This window comes from Chelmon rostratus, chromosome 1 (assembly GCF_017976325.1).
Source record: "Chelmon rostratus isolate fCheRos1 chromosome 1, fCheRos1.pri, whole genome shotgun sequence".
Taxonomy (NCBI): domain Eukaryota; kingdom Metazoa; phylum Chordata; class Actinopteri; order Chaetodontiformes; family Chaetodontidae; genus Chelmon; species Chelmon rostratus.
In genome coordinates this window covers 10,071,012-10,094,787 of record NC_055658.1, presented here as the reverse complement: position 1 = coordinate 10,094,787, position 23,776 = coordinate 10,071,012, and the positions used below count along the sequence as shown (strand labels likewise).

Sequence of the window (23,776 nt, the reverse complement as noted above, 5' to 3'; positions counted from 1 at the left end):
TTTCTTTCCCAACTCTGTGGTCCCGCTCATCCATTCTTCCAAAACCATCACGCCAACACCTGTTCACAACTCAGCACACTACAGGTATTTACTCAAAGGTTATACTGGACAAACACAAAGACAATATAGTGCAAACACAGCTGCTTACAGTGTTTCACAAAGTCTTATATGCCTGTGTGTAGAGGGAACTTGTTTGGTGCCATTTTGTGTCAATGAAAGGCAAAGTTATATAATGGCTATAACTGCAGTGCTGTTGTGTATAGAAATTGAAGTCTTACTTGGCGCCCTCTAGTGCCGTGGTGGGAAAAGCTCATCTTTTTTTCTTCTAAATTCTGGGAGTCACTTGCTCAAATCATACAGCGTCTGCGACCATTTACTTTAAAACTGTATGTAGGGCAGAAGACTGTCAGCATCACGTTTTAAAGTGTATTTACTCCATTTATGAAATGAAAATATATAGATTTATATTAGGGCAACATTTATTGGTTTTATTGGTGCATTATGAAATCATCATAGAAACCAAATGAAATGATTCATTGTCAACATTTTTTTTATTATTGTTTACAGTCTTATACACAGATCTAAATTCATACAAGTCTCAAACTTGCAACAAAAGAAACAAACATGTTCTCTGCCACCAGAGGCTGACCTCACCTTGTTTGGGCCAGTATTGCACTCTGGGTAATGTAGGCACACTAAAGAGGAAAAAACTAAGATAGCTGTCAGCAGGCCTGTCACAGGAAAAACTCATGCAGCTTTCACACAGTACTCCGGTCATTAAAGCATGCTACAAACTGATCGTTATAAATAGTCTGGAAACCGAAACAGAAGAGGTCTAGTAGCTGAGGTCGATTATTATTAAAGGCTTCAGGATTCGCCTCTTCCCTTATACATTTAATAACAAAATATCCACTTTCGTAAGAAAATGGGACTAATAAAAATAGAATCAATTCATCATTCTATTGCGCTAGAAGATGCTCTGTCACTTAACTCTTTGGAGCAAATAAATCTGTAGTGCTTGGGACAGGTCTAAATGGATGACACACTGTATGTCACGTAAATGCTTTTTACAGAAAAAAGGAAGCTACACAGCAGAAGGTACAATGCCAACTCTGTGGTGTTGCTGTAGATTTGTCTGCTGCTCAATATTAGCTCAAATTAATTCATGGCATTTAAGTCAAGTACAGTTTGATATTCTGTCTGTTGTTTCAGTGGTCTAAGTTAGTCTCTATGGCTTTTTTTTCTCTTTTTGATGACACCACTACACTGCTGGAGGCCATCATATCAAACAACGTGGATGCACACTCCCACATCTGAGTTTGCACAGAGCTGCAGAACCCAAAAGATCACAAACTCTGAAAAGTCTAAATCTTGTAGTGGTTAAGAGTAAAAAAAAAAAAATAGAAATACACAGAAAAGATTGTGAGCAGAAGTGGTTTGTACAGCCTCAAGCATTTCAGGATGAACATCTGTACAGTGTTATATAGAGCATTTAAATATACATGCATATTTGGCTTTGCCAAGACACTAATATGGGTGTGTCCAGGCTCCACACCATCTCATCTCCACAACCAGCTATTACAGTAGGTGCAAATACACAGAAAAGCTGTGTGTGACGTCCACAAAGTCGTTAGCTCCACATGAAGCTTTAACGACTTCAGCTGCTTCACCAGTGGATGTCCAGACTCCAGCAGTGGCTTCAGGAGTGTCAGGGCCAGCAGTGGCAGTTGTGTATCAATAAATGGCAGATCACAGACGAGGGAGAGCTTCAGCAGCTGTTTTAAGGGGCACTGGGATCAACTGGAACTGTTTTGGGGAAAATGTTGCTGAAGATATGTATTTCGGAGGCAGGTGCTCTTCAGCGGGAGGGTGAATTGAGGAAGACAGAGGCCTAGTCAGTTACAGAAGACCAAGTGGACCTGCTGGCCGTAGAAGGGGTGGTTGGAGCGCTCGGCTACGGCCCGTCTGGCGATCTCCTCACTAGGGAAGGTGATCAAGGCCTCGCCACTGCATTGGCCACTGAAGTTGTACAAGATGAGAACGGCATCTGGCTGGAGCTGCAGAAGAAAAACAAAAACAATAAAAACAATAAATGTCAATTATTTTGATGCAGCTACACTGTGAAAACACCAGGGGGAGCCCACAAAGCTGAGGACGAACAATGCCCTGGGAAAGATGGTCTCATCAAAGCGGTGAAGTTAGGTAGGAAAAGCCAGAGAGGGAGATTAATGGGCAGAGCTGAAAGAGCAAAAGCAGAGCACATGCTGTTCTCAAATGACCTGAACCACACACACATTATTCATCTGTTAGTTTGCATGCATCAGCGTCTTGCATCAAAGTCAAGATGATGCAAAAAAAAGAAAAAAAAAAACATCAGATTCCTCAAGACATGCAGGTAGGAAACAATCCACTGATCACAGTGGCAATGACAGCAGTAAAACCCATTAAGTCTACATGTTCGAGAATTACATGTCAGAGGATGAGAGAGGGAAATGCTGTTAGTGGGATAAAGGATTTCAGGACAGCGTTCACTGGAAATGGTCGAGGTAGTGGGGCAGGCCCTGATTCAAAAAGACACTCTGGTGGTTTAGTGAAGGAGTGCTGAATCAAGACTAACTGATCCTGCAGTCTGTATGTGATTCTGAATCAATACTTCTGTTAGCAGAGGAAATGGAAAAGTATTCTCTTTTCCTGAGTCAATAATCACTTGTTTAATCTATTTAATTACTACTTAGACTAACAACAAAACTGTTGTGTTTTCCATACCAAGCTTCCTGCGTAGAGGAGGTGTCATCTTCTGCAAACTATCTGCAGGAGGGAGTGCTGCCACAGGTCCAGGTCTTAAAACTGAACCCATAATCCACATTTATGATTAAATGGAAGGCACAAGTCAGGCACAGAATGAGCCACAACTAGTTATTAATCTTAATGGTGATATTTATGGCTGTGGGACAACAGCTTTGGCCTGGAGTCACTTCATCAGAAGAATCAAAGGTGGGGTGAGTCATTCTGGAGACGGATTGTTAAAATTGCCGCCTCTCCTCCTTCACAATGTGACTGCGTGTTAGCATGCCATATTTACCTTTACAAACCCCACCTTTAACCACCTAAATTTGCATATATTCTTTGTGACATGCCTTTCATATTCACTAAGTGTCTGTCAGGACTCAGCACTCTGAACAGGCCTACAGGAGAGCCCTGAGCTATGAGGCAGATTTGTTTGGGAAGCAGCAGGCTGACATGCCGGGTCATGAGCTCAGAACCTTGATGGCTAGACTGGGCATTTAGATCAGTCCAATCATTATTTTGCTGATTTGTGTATGACGGTTGAAAAGAAAGAAAAATGAAAAAGTAATGATTTGTTCTCATGGTAAGAGTGACATTTCTCTACTGCAGCGACAATCATTTGTTCTGGGATTTCATGTCCCACAAATTGTCCATAGTGAGCACAATAATATGTGACATGCCTTGCAAGCCATATTCAGGAAGCTACAATGTTTCTGCATGTGCAGAGTGCAACCTAATAAACACATAAAGAAGGTTTCTTAAGCAAGGTCCGACCTCTGGGAACTGTGGTCAAACTTTACAATAAGCTCTGGTTTGGTGATTCGCAAGTTGTTGAACTATTATATTACAGTATGAAGTAGGCACCTGTTACATGTTGGAATATAATGTTTTATGCAGCCTACAGAGTGAAACTTTAAAAAAAAGTTAATTTTCAGCGAAACTCATCCCAACTTTAACCTCGATGTCTTGACCAGCAAATCACCAACTCAGTGCTTAGAGGGCAGTTTGATGCTAGTCCATTTCTGCATGCAGATGTTATTTAATCTAGGAAATGCCCTCTCTGTCCACTCTGGTTCTCTGGTCCGGAGGCTCTTCTTACCTTGGGGTGAGTCCCTACAGACAGAGCCATTCTTTGGGCTGAATCAGACTCCTGGCCTGTTCGCTCATCTGAACCATGCCGCTGTACTCGTCAGGGGCGTACTACAGACAGCATAATAATGAACGCACAGTCAGGGTGGGAGGCCTCCACGTTGGTTCATACATGACAGTACACAGTTTTAAGATACACACAAGATGCAGAGGTATATACTCTCAACGATACCCGAGGAAGACGTGTGTGTATACACACACACACACACACACACACACACAAACACACACACTCAATGTACTGGCTGAGCAGGCTTCATTTGAACCACAGTGTGATTAAGCACGAGATTGCGTGGTACAGGACACCAGTGTCGGTTTGAGAACTGTTTTCTCACACAGAGCAAGTGTGAGAGACGCTAGTGCAGCCAGGAAAACAAACTCACTCCATTTAGGGTACAATTACAGTGGTTCAGCCAACAGTCAGGCCTGGAGTCAGCTTAACCCCCCCCCCCCCTCCCAGACCTGCAATTATCCTTCAGCATGTAAAGTTCTCCAGGGTACAACTCAAAAATTATTATTTTTTGATTAATCTGATGCTGGTGAACCCCTCGCACACACACACAAATGCACACACAGACTTAAGTGTAGGGGTTGCACCAGCACTAAATGGCATAAGCCATAAAGACCAAACCAACCAACACAACAACAGTCCAACTCCCTCCACCTCCTCAAACCCCACCCCTTTCCTCCCCTGACTTGAGAAAATGTCTGGGCCACACCTGTCAGGGTTCAAACCTGCATGAAAGGACTCCACCTAATTTGGACTGGCAGCAAAAAACATGGGACGCACAGGGAAGGGGGAGAAGAGCACAAGTGCATACATGTCCCTTAGTGAAATACTGTGGTGTGATTTTACAATAAGAAGCAGCAATGGTAGATCTTCTGAGCTGCAGAGCTGAGAGCTCGGCGTTATCATGTGGGGATGCCGGCTGTGGGAAGAGTTCAACAAGCAAAAAAATAAAGCCGTGGACACGTTGCCTGTTTTGTTATCCTGGTCAGCATTGAATTTATCATCATTGTCAAGTGCCTGCTGTGGATGGTAGGAACAACTAACTGAAAAACTGCACTGGGCCTTCTGGAAAGAAGCTGCAACCTAAATGCAAGTGTGTAAACATTTTTACAAATACAGCTAAATTCACTCAGTCAGAACAGAAAAGTCCAAACGTTTAACATGCAAAACAACCTGCATGGAGTTACACCAAAAAACACCACAATGTATTAATTCCTGGAACGCTTCTACAGTATGTGGCTACAAATGTACACACAAGGCATCTTTGGGAGTCCCTTACATCCCTGCAAACACCAATGCACTTTTATATGTGTGCCTTTAGCTCAGCGCTACATGTACTGACCTGGTATCCCTGGAAGAAGCTGAGAATGTCCTTCACTCCAGTGTTGTAGGGCAGGCCCTGCATCCTGACCAGGGCGCCAGGCTGAGGCAGCACAGGAGAGGCGGCGGCTGCAGCGGGGTGGGGCTGGGCTGCGACTGCTGCCGCCATAGCTCCCGGTGGAGCTGCAAAGTAGCTAACTGTGGAAGGAGAAACTGGGGGGCTGGAGAGAGGGTATGTCGGGTGAAGGAGAAGAAAAGTTTAGAGATGTGATACCTTTTTAGATGTGATACCTTTTTACTGACTTTGTGCCTAGCTGTAGCTGATGATGCACTAACCTGGGATAGTAAGCTGTGTAGTTCATGTTCATATTCATGTAGAGCTGTGGGTGAGGGGGGTAGTAGGCCAGAGTGTGAGCAGGGCTGTGTGCGGTGGACTGAGGAGGTCTGGGAGCAGCCAGCAGGGGGGGCTGGTAGAGAGCAGCCTCGGAGAGGATGGCCGGCGGGGTGGGGAAGGCAGCGTAGGCTGTGGGTGGAGACAGACCTACAGAAAGAGACACAGAGCCGCTCATTTACATGTTGCGTTCAGTGCATGCACAGTCCTGTCAGCAGTAAAGTGTAGTATGGAGACATATACGAAGAGTTGCAACAGGCGACATGGGGATTCAACGTGTTACAAAATACTCCCATCTTTAACGGCACCATGAGTTACTATGAGTCCTGGAGACGTGTTATTAGGTCAGTTTAAAAAGTTATAACTGTGTTTAAGTTGAAGCCCTTGCATTATTTTTCAGTTTTCAGAACACAGCCTGTGTCTTCTCAAGATTTGGGGACACAGTGACATTGACTGCCCCAGCTGTAAAAGAGCAAGCAACACCAGCAGCCAGACAATCAGAGCTTTAAAGGTAACCCAACCCACTTCATTAGAAGGTATAATCATCTATTGCAGTTTATATCCTGTTAAAGAAGCTCTGCAAGATCTGACGGACAGTTAGACATGTATCGCTGTCAGTCCAGGTATTAACATTCACCTCAATTTTACTTTCAAATAAGCGGTTCGGATGAAATGGCTAAACTGGCCAAGCTGGTCCGGCAGAGTCTCGGCATGTGTCACAGATTGAGACCAGAATGACGGCCAGGCCTATAAAAATAAGACCCAAAAACAAAAACTGTTTTTTTTTCCCTGAACATCACATCAGACCGGAAAGGCCCCCAAAAAACTCCCTCTGTCTGCCAGGTATTTTTATTTACAAAGCTTCCTGTGTCCTTCAGGCTGTCATACTTGCAATGTAAACACACAAATGATGGTATGGTTGTATTTACACACAAACAGCCACTATCTGTGCGAAGTTATGGGCGGCTGTGGCCTCCGTCAGTGCCAACACCGTGACACAACACTGCCGACCTTGTGGCGGCCGAAGTGTTTCCAGGTTAGTCAGGCAGGAACTATGTGCACAACAAACTCTAATTGTTGTAAAGGATTCCGGGTGAAAACTTTGTTACGACTCGTTAATCAATGATCCTTAAAAAGAGACAAACACAGAAGGTCCTCTCCATGGGCTGCCAATCCCAATCTAATCTCCAGCAGCAAAGACACTGATATGAGCCATAACAGAGCAAAGTACACACACAGAATTGGACACAGTCCGGTCGAAACTGGCATCACTGTGTCAGAGGAAGGCAGAGCCATAGCTGAGTAATATCTATGTTGCTAAAGACAGAGCAGCAGACAGTGGCGCACTGAGATATTCACATATGTGGCTCAATGCATGCATCAAATATGGCTGCCTGCTTGTTCAGGCAACATTGATGTTCTGTATTGATCAGTGTCCCAAACATACCACTTTTTTGGGCAAACAGTCTTAACTGGGTGGGCTGACTTACAGGGAAGCTTGCAGGGTGGAGGCGAGAGGCCGCTGCGGTTCAGCGTTCCCCCCATCAGCACGATGCTCATCTCCTCCGTGGAGCACTGGAACACTTCCACATAACGGTCCTTCATGGTCTTTTTATGGCACTTCTGGGCCACCATAAACGCCCTGTCAGATGATTTCATTTGGATGAAAGCATCACCAGAGGGCCGGCCCTGCAGAGGGGACACAGAGGAGATAAAAGGCGGTGACCACCAGAATGCAGCACAACATCTACCGGCAAAATTCAAAGGAGGTGGTGTTTCTACTGCAAAAGTTACACGATGGATTGGGCTAAAATTTGGTGAAGGATAGGACTGGGTGGTCAAGTTAAACTTGATGTCACAGCTCTTAAATGCTTGTTAGGATGCATAGAATAAAACAAAACATAGGCTGTTGTTCTAATAACAACAAATAACTTTTTCACCACTTAATTTATATTATTATATTCATGTGGATTCAGGTGACACCACATTTATGTGTTATATTGCATGGAGAAAAAAAAAGAATAACCAAATCTGTACAGCAAATAATACTTTACCTACAGTAAAGTAGGCTGTCCTGCACTGACAAACAAACATTCAAAGTTTATTTTGCTTTACTTGGATAATATAATGTAGATTTACTTCAGATACTCTCCGTATTTAAACTTGTTCAGACTTGATTTTTGACATCTGACAGAGGGAGAACAGGGATGACATTTAACAGACACAGAGCTTTACAGGTCTACGTGTGCCTCAGCCCACCAGTCTCCAGTCTGACCTGTTGGTTGAGGACCATGTGGACTCCGTGGGGTTTGATGTCAACGGTGTGCTCTCCCATGAACTCCAGGATATCTTCGATGCTGGCGGTGTAGGGCAGGCCACGGAGGCGGACACAGTCGCGAGTGTTGCTGGTTGCTGGAAGGAAGGGAGGCGTGGCGAGGACCGGGACGGGCACGATGGGTGAAGGGGGCAGTGTGGAGATCAGAGGTGTTGACATATAGCGGTTCAGGACCTGGCAAACACGACAAACGAGAAGGATGGTGAAAAATCAAAAAGATATTACTGCCATTTTCCTGCAAATGCCTGAAATCCCCTTCGGTTAAATGTCTCATGAGATGAGGACCACAAAGTTAGTTTCACAACGGTGTCCCAGTGTCAACGGGAGGCTTGAGACATGGACACAAAATCTAATACAGAAAAAGATTGAATCAAGTCGGGTCCACTTGTTACTAACATTCACAGTCAAGCAAAGGACAAAAAGCTGACAGCAGTGTCTCAGGGTGAAAAAATAAAAAGACAAACATTGTCCCAAAAAAAATGTAATTTTCAGTTGTACAAACTCCACAATCATCTGATTTTTTTGATGTCTTTGACTGTTTTGTCACATTCCTTCGATACCAGTCCAATTACTACCAAGGAAAACATGGGAATGTTTGTGTCTAAAATAGAAAACCACAAGTTCCCCTCTTGATATTACCGGCCTTAATGTTATTATGAAACAGACATTTCTGGAATTACACAAAGCAGATATATACTAAGCATGTTGTCAGGGAAGCTTCAAACCACTTCTTTTATTTAAGAAGGACCACAGACAACCCTAACGGCCTCTTTTATTCTTGCATTTTGAATCCTTTGATGCAGTTTGACAGCACATTTCCCCAGCAGCGGTCTAAAGACTGTGACATGATGAGTTTTTACGGCTCAAAGATTTCTCCAGCGCGTACGGCGACAAGAATTTACCTGTTGCACCTCAGCCGCAGTGCTCCGGAACAGCTCGATGTACCGCTTCCCCAGGATCTGTTTGTGCTTCTTCAGGGCATTCTGGGCGTATTCTTCACAGGAGAAGAGCACAAAGGCATCGCCGGTGGGCCGTCCGTCAGGGTACTTGACAAAGAGCAGACCTTCGCCACCATCTGTGACCGGGCTCTCGGGACCAAGGAAGGACAGCACCTCCTGGGGTGTGGCGGTGAACGGCAACCCCCGCATACGGATAATCACCTGGTTCTCTTTGGACAGGAACTGGGCCACCTCGTTAGACGTGCCTGGTGTCAAAGGACAGCAATAATTAAACACCTGACGTCACACGACCATCCCAGTGACTCATTGTTCTCAAGCAAGGTTCACATGTTCATGTAGTTGTTGGCTAACTTGTTTTAAGTCAGTTCCAGAGAGACACTAAGGTATAAAAAGTATACAAGAATTTCAGACACATTTTTAATCATCCCATGCTAAATACATAATCATCATAATCTCCTAACCCTTCAACATCTCTAACTACACAGAAACCTGTGGCAGGTTCAGGTCCAGTCCTTCAGACCGCTCCACCAGGATCCGCTCTAGGACAGTCTGAGCTATGAACTCTCAGTATGGACCAGAACTACTTTCAATGAAGGATTCTGCATCACATTTTTAAGATAAAAACTTAATAAGCTAAGATAAAACTTTATCTATCCCCAGCTGGGGAAATTTGGGCATTACAGCACCATGTAATAGCAGTGGGAAGAAAAATAGCAGCAGAGACAGAGAACATTTAAATATATATATATATATATATATATATATATATATATATATATATATATATATATATAATACAAGCAAAATGAAAATTGACTATATAAAAGAAAAAATATGTAGAAAAAATATATAAGCACTTTAATATTATTAACTTTTGCACAATGCAATATTTGACATCTTATTAAAACTGTAATGAATCATGTAGTGAACCACACTTGAGTGGGGTGTTTGTCGTGAAAAACTGGCTGGCGTGTGCACAGGCACAGCCAGCTGGACCATGGCAGGTTTTTCATCCAGCTTTTTTCACTGACCACCATTACACAATCACCTGCATTTGGTTTCCGTTTTATTTCCTTCGTTTATATCATGTTCCTCTTTACTCTGCTACAGTTCAGGGTTTGTGACTGGGACTTGTGAAAGCTAAGACCGCACGTCAGCTCAAACAACCACACAAACAGCGGCTCTAAGAACAAGCTGTCTCGTCTTATCTCGTAAATCCATCTGGTGTAATAGCGTTAGACCAACTGACCTCAGATCACAGAAATGAATATATACTGTACATTGCTAACAGATCCATGTTCAGTTAAGTTTTGTGTAAAAAATGCGGCATTCTTTGATTACAAGAAATGAAGCCACATGTCCGGACAGATATGGAAAACGGGTGACCTCTGATATGACTGTTATCCAGTAACCGAGGTAATAAACACTGCAGATATAAAGTTCAGTGACTCGTAGTTTGTATATTAGTGCTCAGGTAAAAACTGTTGCATTATAAAAATATATATCTTTTAAGAAAATTTGGTTTTATTGTTCCTATTTGTATTATATATACACACTGTATGATTAAAAAACAAATCCTCAAATTAAAAAAAGCTGCAATATCAAATTTCATTTTTTAACACAGCAGTAATGTTGCTTGGTAAACTAAATGTTTTGGATTATACAGTAATTAGCAGGTTTACAGTGATCCACTTCCATTTCCAACGCAGCTGTGTGTCATCTGCTTGAGTTATTTGCTTAAAGTCCAAGGTGCTGTCAAACTGTGCTGGTCGTAACTCCTCTGAGTAATGTCCAGAGTCAGACTGGCAGCCGCTGGGAGTTATCTGCTCTGAGTGACTGTCTTTCTTTGTCTGCTATCTCTGTCCTGAGCTACTGCTGGATGCTGCTCTATGGTCCAGAGGCCCCGGGCCCTGCCTTTGTCTCTTCACACCCCCTTTGTACCAGCGCTGAGCCGGTCCTTTCACCGGCCGGCTGCCCTCTCTCCCCCAGGGGAGTGCAGCTCGAGGCTGAACTCAACAGGTGAGCCGCTGTTAGCCAAGAGTGAAATTTCTCTCCAACTGGCCTCTGAAGGGTTGGGCTGGGGGTGAGGTGAGGAAGGGATGAGGGGGGGCGGTGGGGGAAGCTCTTCACAAAGCACCTTTCATTAGTCCATGATAAGCTGCTGGAGAGTCGCTGGGATGAGGCAAAGACATAGCTAATGGAAGAGTGAGCCAGAGCGCAAATGAGATCGCTTCTTTTACGGTCAGTAAACCTCTGCTCTTTTACAGATGTGGAGGGGTTTTGTTTTTCCTCAAAGATGTGGGGAAGCCATGAAATAGAAGACTACCTCTCGCTAACACAAGTCTTTTACCATAAGTCTCCATACTAACATGGAGAGAGAAGAGACAAGGAAGCAAAAAAAAAAATGAAATCTGACCTCCAGCGATCTTCAGGAATTCCTCTCCTGTGGCCTTGTAGACCTGAGAAGACAAGAGAAAAGCTGGATTTAGTCATAAAGAACAACGTAACTCATACAAATCTAACGAACTCAAACAAAATCATAGATCTTCACTCAGATTTTTAAAAACACACGGAACAAAATTACAGTATGACTGAACAGGACGTAAATGCTGACTCTCACCTCGATGTAGCGGCTGCCCATGTGGTGCTTGTGGCGCTCCAGGGCCAGATCCCGGTGTTCGGAGTTGATGAAACGAACTAAAGCCTCGCCGTTCCTCCTGCCCTGAGCGTTAAGACACAGGGCCACGCCACCCCTGAAACACAGGTGCACAGACACGTGCATGAGTATGAACACAGTTAATGGATCCAGGGTCAGGATTAAAACCTCAGTGACAGGGACCTGACGGGGACAGGTGGGTTCAACAGCGACACAGAGGTTCTTGTCAATGCAGTCAAAGAACAGTTTGACATTTTGGGAAATACGTTCATATGTTCAAATTCATTTCCTTGCCAAGAGTTGACAGGATTGATACCACTCTCACAGCTGTATGATAAACATGTAGCTGCACTGTTGGTAAGCACATTTTGACATCTTTAGCCAGGTTAGCTGTTTCCCCCTGTTTTACTGCCTTTATGCTAAGCTAAGATAACAGACTGATAGCTCCGCTACATAGACATTGGAGTGGTATAAATCCTCTCATTTGATTCTTGGCAAGACAGCAAATTTTATTTTAAATTATTAGACATATTAACAAGATTACATGCTTGAAAACAGTAATACAAGTAATATAAGCTTTTATGAGTCATATTTTTATCTGACACAAATCTAAAAAAATAAAATGAAAATAAAAAAAATCCACAAATGTGCACGCTGACAAACGTGCTGAGAGCTAAAAAACAAAAATCACTTTTAGCAGAAGTTTCAAAAAAGATAATAAATAACATTGTAAAGATAATAATGATCTTCAGAGTAATGGGGCTGTTGGAAGATGCCCACCACGTCCAACATACTTTGCAATACTGAGGCCTTTAAAGAAGCGAGCAATGTCCTGGTCTGAGGACTGCCATGGAAGCCCCCGCGCTCTGATCACAGTCTCACTGTCAACTGGCTCCGTCTTACTGCTGAAGAGTGAGGGAAAAGAATTAATGACATTCTGATCTTATTCAGAAAGGAAGAATAATTACAAGAGATTACTGAAAGGCTTCCCTGCAGATGACTACAGCTGTGAGCAAAAACATCAACGCAAGCGCTCTTGGAAAATTCGAGCAAACGGTCCACAGGCTGCAGACACAGGGGCCACTCACGGTAACTGCTTAACACAGTAACGCACTCCCATGATTAAATGTCAGGGGGTTGTCAAGGTGATAGGCTTTTGACTGTCTGACAGCAGCGGGATTTTGTGTTCTGCTACTAGATAGCCAGGTAAGCACTTGATGGTAAAGTTGGACAGCTTTAATAACACGCTTGCGGTTCCCTTGTTGCTGTAATCAATGCAAAGGGCCCCAAAGGCTGAGGTCTGAATATGTCTGGAGGGGGGTTGTCAGTGTGCAAACAACAGGCGAGGAAGAACACACACAAAGACGAGTGAGGTAAAAACAAACGTGTTGAAAAGTTCATACATACCACGTGCCGGAATCAAACTTGTAGTTCACGGTTTCGACACAGGAGAACTTGTGATCTAAAAAAGAAAGTGATATGAATGAATGTGTTGTCCTGCAGGTCCAAAACAGTGCTTATCTTTTCTACAGTGACCAGGGTCACACTGCCAAGCAGTGTGTTTTAGGCACTCTGCATTCCTGTTACCGATCACACCCAAAGACATACTGCGCTGTTATTAAGGGGGTAATGCCAGAGGCGACTGTCACAGTCAAAATAACATATCAGATCTAAGTTTGATTTACTTGCACTGCAACATATCTGGAGTCAACTTACAGCCACCCACAGCGCAGTAAATCATCTGGTGGCACATAAGAGGGTTTGTTGCTTTTCCAGATCTGGTTTCAATGAAAAACACCAAGTATTTCTAGCTCATGAACTAGAAGTAATATCACTGAGACACTGTTCAATTATCAACAAACAACCACATGTCCAAGTGAAGTGTTCTTTCTGTAAACATTTGGGCTTCAGTTTTGCAGTCACAGCGCTGATTATATAAACCCAAACCATCAGGTAGCCAAAGCAGGTTTACACACACTAATAAGTGCTTGCGAGCAGTGCTTGCCACTTCACTGGTCTTCACAGGGACCTGGCAGTTTAGTCACCTACTAACACTGCCACAGGTTGGTGAGTGTTCAGCGTCTAGTTCAGTGTCAGGTCATTTTGGGAACAATGTCACTTACTGTAAGGCTCGGCCAGGATGCGGAGCGTCAACTGCACCATGCTCCTCACCTCCCTCACCCCCATCAACTGCTCTGACACAGCAGGAAGACCGACATCTGCACACACACACAGTTAAGGACGCTGACCAGTTTAAGCTGCCTGTTATTTTGACTTTGTACGACCTTTTGTTGCGTCATGCTGCTAGGATTCTGTGCCTAATTTCTTTAACATCAATAACCCTAAACTGAACCTTTCTGCTTTTCAATGTGCATTAACATTTTTCCCTGCATCTTACCCGAAATAAACCATTAAAATTTATATTTATAACAGGGTATCAATAAGATGTGGCTACATTTTTAGTGCACAGGCTAGTAAAGGATACATTCCAACATGGAGGCAAGTTCGAGCTTTCTTGCCGGGCCGGCGTTTGGGCAGCATTTGTGAAACTCCTTCCTCACGTCCACAAATGAAGAGAAACATTCAGGAAGCACAAGATTCTGAAAGAATATAAGATAAAAAACCTCAAGGATTCAGTATGACGATCTCATATGGACATCGGACGCACTAGGAAGCTAACACACAATATGAGAACAAAAACTAGTTTATAAATGCTGACATCATCTTGAGTCAACGTTATAACCAGAAACACAAGGAGGAGGGGAACATAATTCAAAAGAAATTCATTACTTCTTAATACGGCTCAATTGCCACATTCATGAGGGAAAGAAATCTTACTCTCAAAGGTAACAGGATTTAATTCCAGACTGTGTTGTGCATGAACGATTTAAAAGAGCGAGTTCATTAAACATGCTCATGTTTTTGGTGAACGGAGAATTAAACGCATCAGTTTTCAACTAATGAGTGTGAGCGTTAACTCCTGCAGCACCGTGTTTTACTGCGCCCGGCATGGCTCATGCAACTGGTGATCCAGGAGCAGCTGTGAATATCTGAAGGAGATTTATGAACATATCAGTACGGTTTCCATATGAAAACATCTCACATTTTTGTGCAAATTGTGCCCAACGGGTCTGAAAAAAAAAAAAAAAACAAGTCCGAACGTCAGCGACATCGGCTAAGAATTTGAAACGGCACATCGAGATGAAGCATCCGACCAGTCTGCCTCGCAGGAAATACCTGCGAGTGAATGATGATCGCAAGAAATCAATTAAGAAAAAAGGGTTAAGACCGCGAGCTAAAGACTGCAAAGTTCCTCCATTAAATGTGACAATGCAACAACTCCAAGAAGGTTTTTAAACCCTAAAGTTCAAGAAGTGGAAGAATTTTCTCAACCCATAGAGGAACAAAGAAAAGTTGGTTCTACATGGTTGAGGTTCCCATATAAATTATGGAGCCATAAGCGAAGAAAAACATTACTTGTTTGTTTAGTGGATTATTGGTATGATCGAAGGCAGAGCACAGCATGCTACTGCTCAGCAATTAGCAGAAACATGCACCTTTAAAGCATTTTCATTTTGACATTTTCTCCCATTAGAAATATTTTACAAGACTCTGCAAAATGCCAAATAACATGTTTTACAAAAGAAAGAAATGCTACTGGAAACATATTTTCCATTTTTGATTTCAAATGCTAATATTTAACATTATTGGCACAACGTGCGTGCTGGTTTGACAAATAACAGTGGGAACTATTACCTTTTTGGAAGCTTCGGGGTGGAGGGCCTGTCGGATGATGAGGGCATCGTTGACACAAAGTGTGTAAGAGCTTCTGCCGAGGCATTTCAGTTCTGATGACACTGACTGCTGGAACTGCATAATGAGACAGAAGGAGAAAGGAAAATGAAACACACATTTCAAAAGTTGTACCTATCACAGGAAAGTAGGACCCTCTATATCAAAGCTGAACATACCCAAGATGTGTATATTTAGAGAAAAAGAGGACATTTATTTTGGATTAACTCACATCCCATTAATCTACAAATATTTTGGCTTAGTAATAAAAAAAGATAAATATGGTTCAAGTATCTGTCGCGCAAACACTGAGAATCACACAGTGAACTCAAGTGGAAAGGCAGACAAGTGAAGGTGGTGTTGTGTTTGACATGTGACTGTGTGTTTGTTTCTCATTAGGAATGGGGCTGGTCTAACAGGTTTCAGTGTTTGCCTAGAGAGGGAGAGAGCAGACAAAGGAGAGGAATGATCACGCCGCTAACCACCGGGATCATAGTTTTGTCTTAGCGCGGCCAGACAAGAGGAAAAACAACCCATACCAGTCCAACCTGTCTGCCTCCACTTCATGTAAACTAGTACATAAAGTGGTTAGAACACCCAGTCCTAAATACCAGCAACTCCCATGTAGGTTTATTTAGAACCACCACATCCAGTGTGCCCCCATTTCTTGTGTTGTGTCAACCTGTTGTTGGCAGCACTTCACTGTCAACAGAGGCCACCACTTTAATATCAACATACAGTGAGGCAAATGACACCTGAGGTCACATGACTGCACTTCTGAGAATGTGTTAGATATTCTCTTCTGAAAGAAGATGAAAGAATGGTGAAAGAGCAACCTGGTCAAAGACTCCCAAACAAACTGATAGCAGCAAAGCTTCAAAAACTTTTATAAAGTGAAGTGTTAGCACAAAACTGCCAACTTTAACATCCAGCAGACTCAGAGCAGCATGGGTACCCCACTGAAGTCCTCTGGTGGTCTAATATTCGGCCACCTTTTTGGACCTCTTGGTTTGGTCCATCAAATCGTGAGAAAAATATCTGAGGCTGTTAGGTTGCTCAATGTTTCACCAGTAACTCATTTGCATTGGCTCCATGCCATACCATTAATAACAATTATGGGAGCTTACACGCTGAGAGCGGCTGCTTACAGTTTTACACGGGGCAGTGCAGGGGGGTTTAGCTGAGAGCCACTGGGAGTCAGCCATACAGACAGGCAGAGCCAAACAAGTGAGAGCTGTTGATCAGCTCTCACTTGTCAGTATCAGTATCAGTACTAGACCCACTTTCACATACCACTGGGAGTTAGTCAATACATTACTGATATTCAGAAATGATTCTTAACTCAACATCAGATTAATCCATTTAGACCACAGGTGTTCTCATAAAAGGTATTTGGAGAGCACGTGGGGACCATACAGGAGGGATGTGGTACCTCATACATGGGTCACACACTGATTCTTTGCATAATATTGCCTTGAATACAGCTTGCTGCTCATTGCTCCCATGCAAGATGAGGCTACTTTCCTGCTCGCGTCACTGGCTGCTTCATAACGTTATGTTAGCTTTTCCCTTCCTCTTCCCTGAATCCTCAAAGTCAACTCCCTAAGCGCACAATTAGGCTGTCTGGGAGTGAGACCACCTAAAACCCAGCGCTGACTAGTTTCACATGGCCACTGGCGATATATGACAGATCTTCAGGCAGTGAGAGAGTATTAGAGGTGCGTGTTGAGGCATGCTCCTTAACAGTCAGAGAGAAATTCAGGGCTATTTAAGCAACGACAACCAGCTGCCGACAAGGGAACAATGCTTTGGGGTTAAATTAAGGGATTTAGGGTGGCGGAAAAGAATCACTGAGTTGAGAAAAACAGCTTCGGTGTTTTCAGTTGGTCCATGAACACCAGCTGACCTATAAAAGATCTGATTACTGAGCTTTGAGTTAAAAAACAATTAAAAAGACAGTCATTAGCATTCTTTTGACTAAGCCCCTTCAGCCTTTCACTTTCCCCTGGAAATGTCTCTGCCATTTACCTGGTCAATGTCATCTGCTACCCTTCAAATCTGAAATAGACTCCAGCAGTTTGCAAGCTCAGGAAGACCCTGCTCTAACACGTGAGACAGCATTGCATGGAGGTTGTCTGAAAACTAAACTTAAAACTTTGCAGCAGGAATCACCCTCACAGTAATACAAATCAAGACGGTATGGATGCATTTCGCATTCTCTAAGAGTTGTTGAATAAGTAAATAGCAATGTTTGCGTGGTGACCGGGACCTGATACAGGGGGTTACTAATTGACAGGGTAGCCATAGATAAACTGTAGGCAAGAACAGTAGGTGGATGGAGCTGTACTACCCAAGTAGGTAGCAAAGAACAAAAAAAAAAAAAAAAAAAAAAAAAGACACAACTAGAATTTAAAGTCCCTGAATTTTAACTTCCTCTTTCAATGCGCGAAGTCACCGGCACAGTCCATGCGGTTGTATTTTTCCTCATGGAGTTGCATGTGTCTAAAAGCTAACAACACCCATTTATTTTTTTTTTTTAATAATCAGTCACCAACTTCTAGCGTACATTGTTTTAACAGTAAACACGCAAATCCAAAACTACAATACTGTCTGCTGATTAATTTAGGGCACATCTTAAAACACAGCCATACTGCACAATGTCATGTTTACAGTGATAATGCCAAGTGCTTGCTCATAGTTGTGTATCTTGGCCACTTACTAAAGCTGGATTAATGAGAGAAAAGTAAATGTTTCAGAAGACGTGGCAGCGCAGCGTCTCTCTACCTCCTCTGTGTTAGAAACAAGCTGAACAGATGACAAATCTCACACTAACAACAGACAGGCAGAGACAACAGACCACTGAGCTAAACCACGGACGGACGACAAAAAGGCCAGCCTGCATCCACCTTTAATTAGCAACATTTCATTTTCAATGACCATGATCTATGTAGTAGTATAATCCTACACATGAGAGGACTGTTAATGTGCAACGTGTGAAATACATTCTTTTTTATTAAGTTTTTTCTGTAATTTTTGCAACTTGCTGAAAAAAAACATGCAGCCAGCAGTACTACTCTAACAAAAAATAGATCGGCAGGTATTGTTTTCATTCCATTGATACAATCATCATTATCACCCACCCCCCAACTCCACCCCGTGTAAAACAAATAAAAAACAGAATGCAATCAGGAAAAGATCATTCTTGACCTACATTCAACCGAAAACAGTACAAGGACAAGATATTCAATATATGACATTGTTCGATCAGTATTTTTTAAATATACACTCATTTTAAATTGTATACCTGCAACATGATCCAAACAAGTTGGGACAGTGGCATGTTTACCAGTATGTTACATCACCTTTTCTTTTAAGGACACTCAGTGTTTGGGAACTGAGGAGATGATTTCTTGCTTCGTGCTTCATATTGTGCCACACATTTTCAACGGGAGACAGGTCTGCACTGCAAGTTGCGCAAGTTACCCTGCACTATCACACCCCCATGCCATCACAGATGTGGGCTTTGAACTTTCTGCTGTTGACAATCTGTACAGGCCTTTTCCTCTTTAGCCGGCAGGACATGACATCCATGATTTCCAAAAACAATCTGAAATGTGGACTTGAGTCATCTCACATGAAGAAGATCTCAGGCCCGGAGAAATCGGCAGTGTTTCTATATATTGATAAATGGCTTTTGCTTTGCACAGTAGAGTCTGTGTAGACGCAGTGATGGACCGACAATGGTTTTCTGAAGTGTTCCTGAGCCCATGTAGTAATGTCCTTTTACAATCATGTGGGTTTTGAATGCATTGTTGCTTTGGGGTTTGAAAGTCTAGCCTATTCCGTGCTGGATTTTGGCCTTGTCCCTTATGTGCAGAGATTTCTCTGGATTCTCTGAATCTTTCAATATTATTGGTATAATAATTGAATTTCTTACAATTTGCATTGAGAAACATTCCTGAAGTGTTTTTGGCAGTTTCACAAACTGGTGAACCTCCCTCCATCCTCGCTTGTGAACAACTGAGCCTTTCCAGGATGCTCCTTTCATGCCCAATCATGATACCATCACCTGCTACCAATCAACCTGTTTACCTGTGGAATGATCCAAACAGGTGTTTTTGGAGTCTTTCACAACTTTCCCAGTCTTTAGTTGCTCCTGTCCCAACTTGTTTGAAACATGTTGTTGCATCAAATTCAGAATAAGCAGATATTTACAAAAATCAATGAAGTTTATCAGACTGATTATTAAATATATTGTCCTAATATTGTACAGAAAATACATTTGAAAAGGACTTGCAAATCAACATCTGTTTCTCAAGAATTATTTCAAGACTAACAAATGCTATGGACACAAATATCTCTTCAACCAACTTTCCGTCTCACTCTACCCTCTGAAAGGCATTTCCACAGATGAGGGGGAGGAAGTGGCCTTTGAACATGGTCCTATCAGCGTTTGTATGCAGAGGTGAGGTGGGGTGGTGGCAGCTGAAACAAACTCCGATAAGAGCAGCAGGGAGTGTCAGGGCAGAGCCTGAGGTAACTGTTTAAAGCGCCTAAATCTCAAACATACACATAAGTTAGATGTGAGTGCAAATGTTATTCTAAAGCAGTCATATGACTGCAGCGCAATGCATCCTCCAGTCTCCTGTCCTAGTCTGATTGCTCCCACTAACTTGCTTTCTTGTGTGAATGTAAACATAGCCATTGTAACAACAGACACAAAAGTCAACATCAAAATTCTTTTAATGTCTTTCTTATAGAGGCATTAACATGACATGAACCTGTAGACACATCCAACAGAGTTGAGATGAGGTTCGGGTTCACACCAATTAGACTTTATGCGTCATCTTTATACAGCCTTTGGCTGGTGCGTTAAAATCAAGTTTGTGTGAATCACTCTTAAGATGTGATTCATTATGTTAACCATGTTACAATATGGCTGCCATTGCAAGCAAGCACCAAATATAAGTGAATTAACTCAGTGCTGAGGCCAGGAGTCAGCATTTCAGGCTGTGGTCTAAAATGGTTGAAAAACAATTACATAGTAAGAGGATGCAATGTTTCCGTTTCACAACAACAACACCACCAACAAGGTGTGTGAGGTCTCGCATCATAACCTACAGGCTGTGACATGCTGTCAGTGTCCCAGACTAAAGCCAAGCCTGTACAGTCAGCAACAGGCTGACTACAGCTAACCATCTGTCACACACACACACACACACACACAATGATGTGACATGTGGGTCACGGCTACAGTCATAAACCAGTCATCATTGTACACATCATTCTATTCTGACAGAGCCCTGATACATGCTAGCCAGCATTCACACTTTTTTATGTATTATAACAGGTTGATTGGTAACAGGTGATGTATCATGATTGGGTATGAAAGGAGCCTCGAAAGGCTCAGTCACGGTGCTCATCTCTGTACCACAAACTGGCTTTACAGCGTTTTATACATATATAGAGTCCACAGTCTTGTTAATTTCTACTGTGGATCAGTTGGTGCATGAAATGAGATATTCACAGTTACAGTGTTTTGGAGTTTTGCTGGCAAACTGTATGACAGCCAACTGTTACACGGCCCTGCTAACCTCTCCAGTCTCTACCTTTATCAATCTTTCACCAAAGAAAACCCACAGACGTCCTTGGGGGCCGTGACCACACAGATCAATACGACATGCCCACCAATAAGAGGCAGCTGCTTGCTTCCCTCTCTCCCTCTATAAGTTGGAATGGGCTACATGTTTCTAAACTGCAGTTCTACACAACAGTTTAAACTATCTGGAAACATGCCTGTGTCTTTTTCTTCCCTGCATGAACAAGGATAAAACTAATCTCAGATTGACCAATAGCGAGGGAAAGTAACCGGCGAGATAATGGTATGAAAAGAACGAACTGATTACTTGAGTTAATATTTGAAGGTTCAGCACACAAATTAACCAACAGTGGAGCTGAAGTCTTACCAGGTCTGAATGAGGTGCAAATGACTTCAGCATGTAGAACAAACTCCCATGAAATTTTAACTGGCTTAGGCTACGCACCGAGTGTCATGACCTTAGCAGCATCACTGCTATAAAGCCCCAGAAAGAAGAAATCAGCTCCTTTTTTAATTGATTGCCCAAACCAGCCTGCTTGTGCATGCACAGCGTTCACGCCACAGCAGCATTAATATCAACCCAAACACACGACGAACTGAAACAGCACAAACAAACACTCTTGACAGGGGGTGGCTGAAGAGCATGTTTGGCAACATAAGCACTTCAGTTCAAAACGCGCCTCCTGAGAGCAGGGGGGAACAAGAGAGCAAACCTAGGCTGTAAAGAAGTGCTAGAACAAACTGGTGAGGATCTGAAAGCCTCCCCTCCTTCTGTCCTGCAGCCTAAAACAGAGGTGCGGTCCCAGGTAAACATTCCGCCTTCCAGATGTCTGCAGCTCACATCAGGCCGAGACAAGACCAGACCTGCGACTCCTCCTTATCTCCGGATGCCTCGGGCTCTGCATGTCCTCGCCCCACAGCTTCTCACAAACTGTCAGCACGGTTTAACTGTCAGGACCAGACCAATGACACATCTCATCCAGGTGGAAGACCTTTTCTTTTTTTTTTTAAAGGTCATCAGGGAAATTTGACACTCCTGGCATTAACTTAACAGCTTAATACTGCGTCAGGCTTGTCGTGTCTCATCTCGCTGTGGGCAAAAACTGTGAGAGGAAAGTTGGTTTAATTGATTTCTCATGATGCAGAGAGGTTTTACGAGCTGCTGCTCGTGTGAAGCTCAGCATCAGGGCTTTTAGGGCCCACTTCAGACGGGATATGGCCCACCTTCAAGTGAAAGGCAGGACTCACCTGTTGCAGGACTTTATCCAGGGGCTCAGCCTTGACGATGTCGTCCAGACTCAGTCCTGTCTCCTCTTTGCACTGGTCTGTCAGCTCCAAAGTGTCTGGCTTGACAAGACATCTCTGAAGCTTCCCCACCTGAGAAGGGATTTAGCGTTTCATGGCGCAGAGCACAGCGTGAAGAAAACAAACAAACATGCTAATTGATGGCAAATTACAGGCTACAGCCCCCACGTTCAGGAAATGAACTCTTATTAAAAAAAATAATAATAAAAGGTCAAACACACAAATTGACAATGTAGTTGCGAAAAGCACTTAATTGTCAATAAAGCGCTGTTTCTTATCGAGAAGCTGACATGCCAAACCAAAAAGGTGTGCTTCGTCCATTAGTTAATCACACTCTCCTCACCTGCTTGTTAAATTTCGGTCGCACACCTGTGAAAAATAAAGGTGAGCTGTAGCGAGACAGCGGTTTGAATGCGAGTTAGCGCGAGCTAGCATGAGCGAGGAGCAGGACGGTTCCAGAGAGCACACCGTGTTGGTCTGAATGTCAGACATACTGCTCCACTACAGGTAGACACAAACACTCTGGGTACAAAAGAAACCGTACAACGAACGAACGGGTCAAAAAGGTCCATACCTTTTTCTCATGTAGATCCACAATTTGCCACACCAAGAGAATTATTTCCCTCTCATCCGAACCCAGTTTACCCCCATTTGCACCAGCTGTTGCCCCAAAGAACACCACCAGAGTATCACTGTGCGAAGCCATCAGGGACCACAAGGGTAAAAACTACAATTAAAGCAAAGATTAAAATAAAAACAACACGAGGGTTCACCTTTTTCCAAGTGATAAGGAGAGCGAACAAAAGGACTGGAAACTGAATTGAGGTAAACGGAGAGAGAAAAAAGGGGGGAGATTATTTTCAGAGGAGCCACGGAAGAGTTTGCGGTCAGAGACTCTACCTGTTGAAGTACTTGAGTGTGCTCTATCCAGAGATACTGGTTTAACTGGTAAAGAAGGCTGGAAATCCGTGTTTCCTTCACACGAACTCCATAACAAGCCTTGGAGGGTTTTTTTTCTTCTCTCCTTTCTATTTTTTCTGAGTTACCTGTGTGGCTCGCCCTCTGCGCGAGGAGAGTCCCAGAGGCGTCGCCTATTGGCTCGTTTGGAAAGGTGAGGGCGGGTCGCTGGGTTGAGTGCTGTAATGTCATTGGTCAGATTTGGAGAATCAGGAAGTAGTCGAACAAAATTGGACTGTAACACCTCCAAGAGGCATTTAAGTCCACTGCTGTTTCACACATACTCTGCAGTGTAAATGAACAGCACAGTACAGTATGTCAATATTGATTGTTTTACATTCTGCTTAGTTTTGTACTTCTTGAAAGATGACTCTTTCTGACCTTTTTGAACATATGCTTTGTGTTATCGTTGTCTTGCTTTTTCTTCCTTGTCCTTGCATGAATAGTATTTTAGCCCAGAAATTCAGACAAAATAGTTTATTATATGTTCATTGCCTCGTTGGAGGTAAACATTGC

At 43.1% G+C, this 23,776-nt stretch overlaps 1 protein-coding gene across 3 annotated transcripts; it reads right to left on the bottom strand.

Moving 5' to 3' along the window:
• Window positions 1-536: 536 nt before the first annotated feature.
• Window positions 537-23,336, bottom strand: esrp2 (epithelial splicing regulatory protein 2). Of its 3 annotated transcripts, XM_041963754.1 has the most exons (17): window positions 23,204-23,336; window positions 22,878-23,030; window positions 22,247-22,375; window positions 15,364-15,477; window positions 14,093-14,207; window positions 13,731-13,826; window positions 13,015-13,069; window positions 12,402-12,512; window positions 11,572-11,704; window positions 11,368-11,410; window positions 8,895-9,196; window positions 7,933-8,166; window positions 7,148-7,346; window positions 5,603-5,807; window positions 5,289-5,487; window positions 3,887-3,987; window positions 537-2,057 (listed from the first exon to the last, which is right to left on the bottom strand). In XM_041963754.1, exons 2-16 carry the CDS (start codon window positions 23,007-23,009, stop codon window positions 3,901-3,903), a joined length of 2,154 nt encoding a protein of 717 aa, XP_041819688.1. In that variant the 5' UTR covers window positions 23,010-23,030; window positions 23,204-23,336; the 3' UTR covers window positions 537-2,057; window positions 3,887-3,900. The 3 variants fall into 3 exon arrangements, with proteins under 3 accessions (XP_041819688.1, XP_041819768.1, XP_041819849.1); XM_041963834.1 differs by lacking the exon at window positions 23,204-23,336 and having other exon boundaries at window positions 12,402-12,509; window positions 22,878-23,197; XM_041963915.1 differs by lacking the exons at window positions 3,887-3,987; window positions 23,204-23,336 and having other exon boundaries at window positions 22,878-23,197.
• Window positions 23,337-23,776: the final 440 nt, after the last annotated feature.

Bases quoted from the DNA above. Each gene is read 5' to 3' on its own strand.
- esrp2 (XM_041963915.1), bottom strand. From the start codon at position 23,009: ATGGCTTCGCACAGTGATACTCTGGTGGTGTTCTTTGGGGCAACAGCT. The intron at 15,478-22,246 runs GTGAGTCCTGCC...CTCATTATGCAG, and splicing joins TGGATAAAGTCCTGCAACAG to TTCCAGCAGTCAGTGTCATC. The intron at 13,070-13,730 runs GTAAGTGACATT...TTTCTTTTTTAG, and splicing joins CATCCTGGCCGAGCCTTACA to ATCACAAGTTCTCCTGTGTC.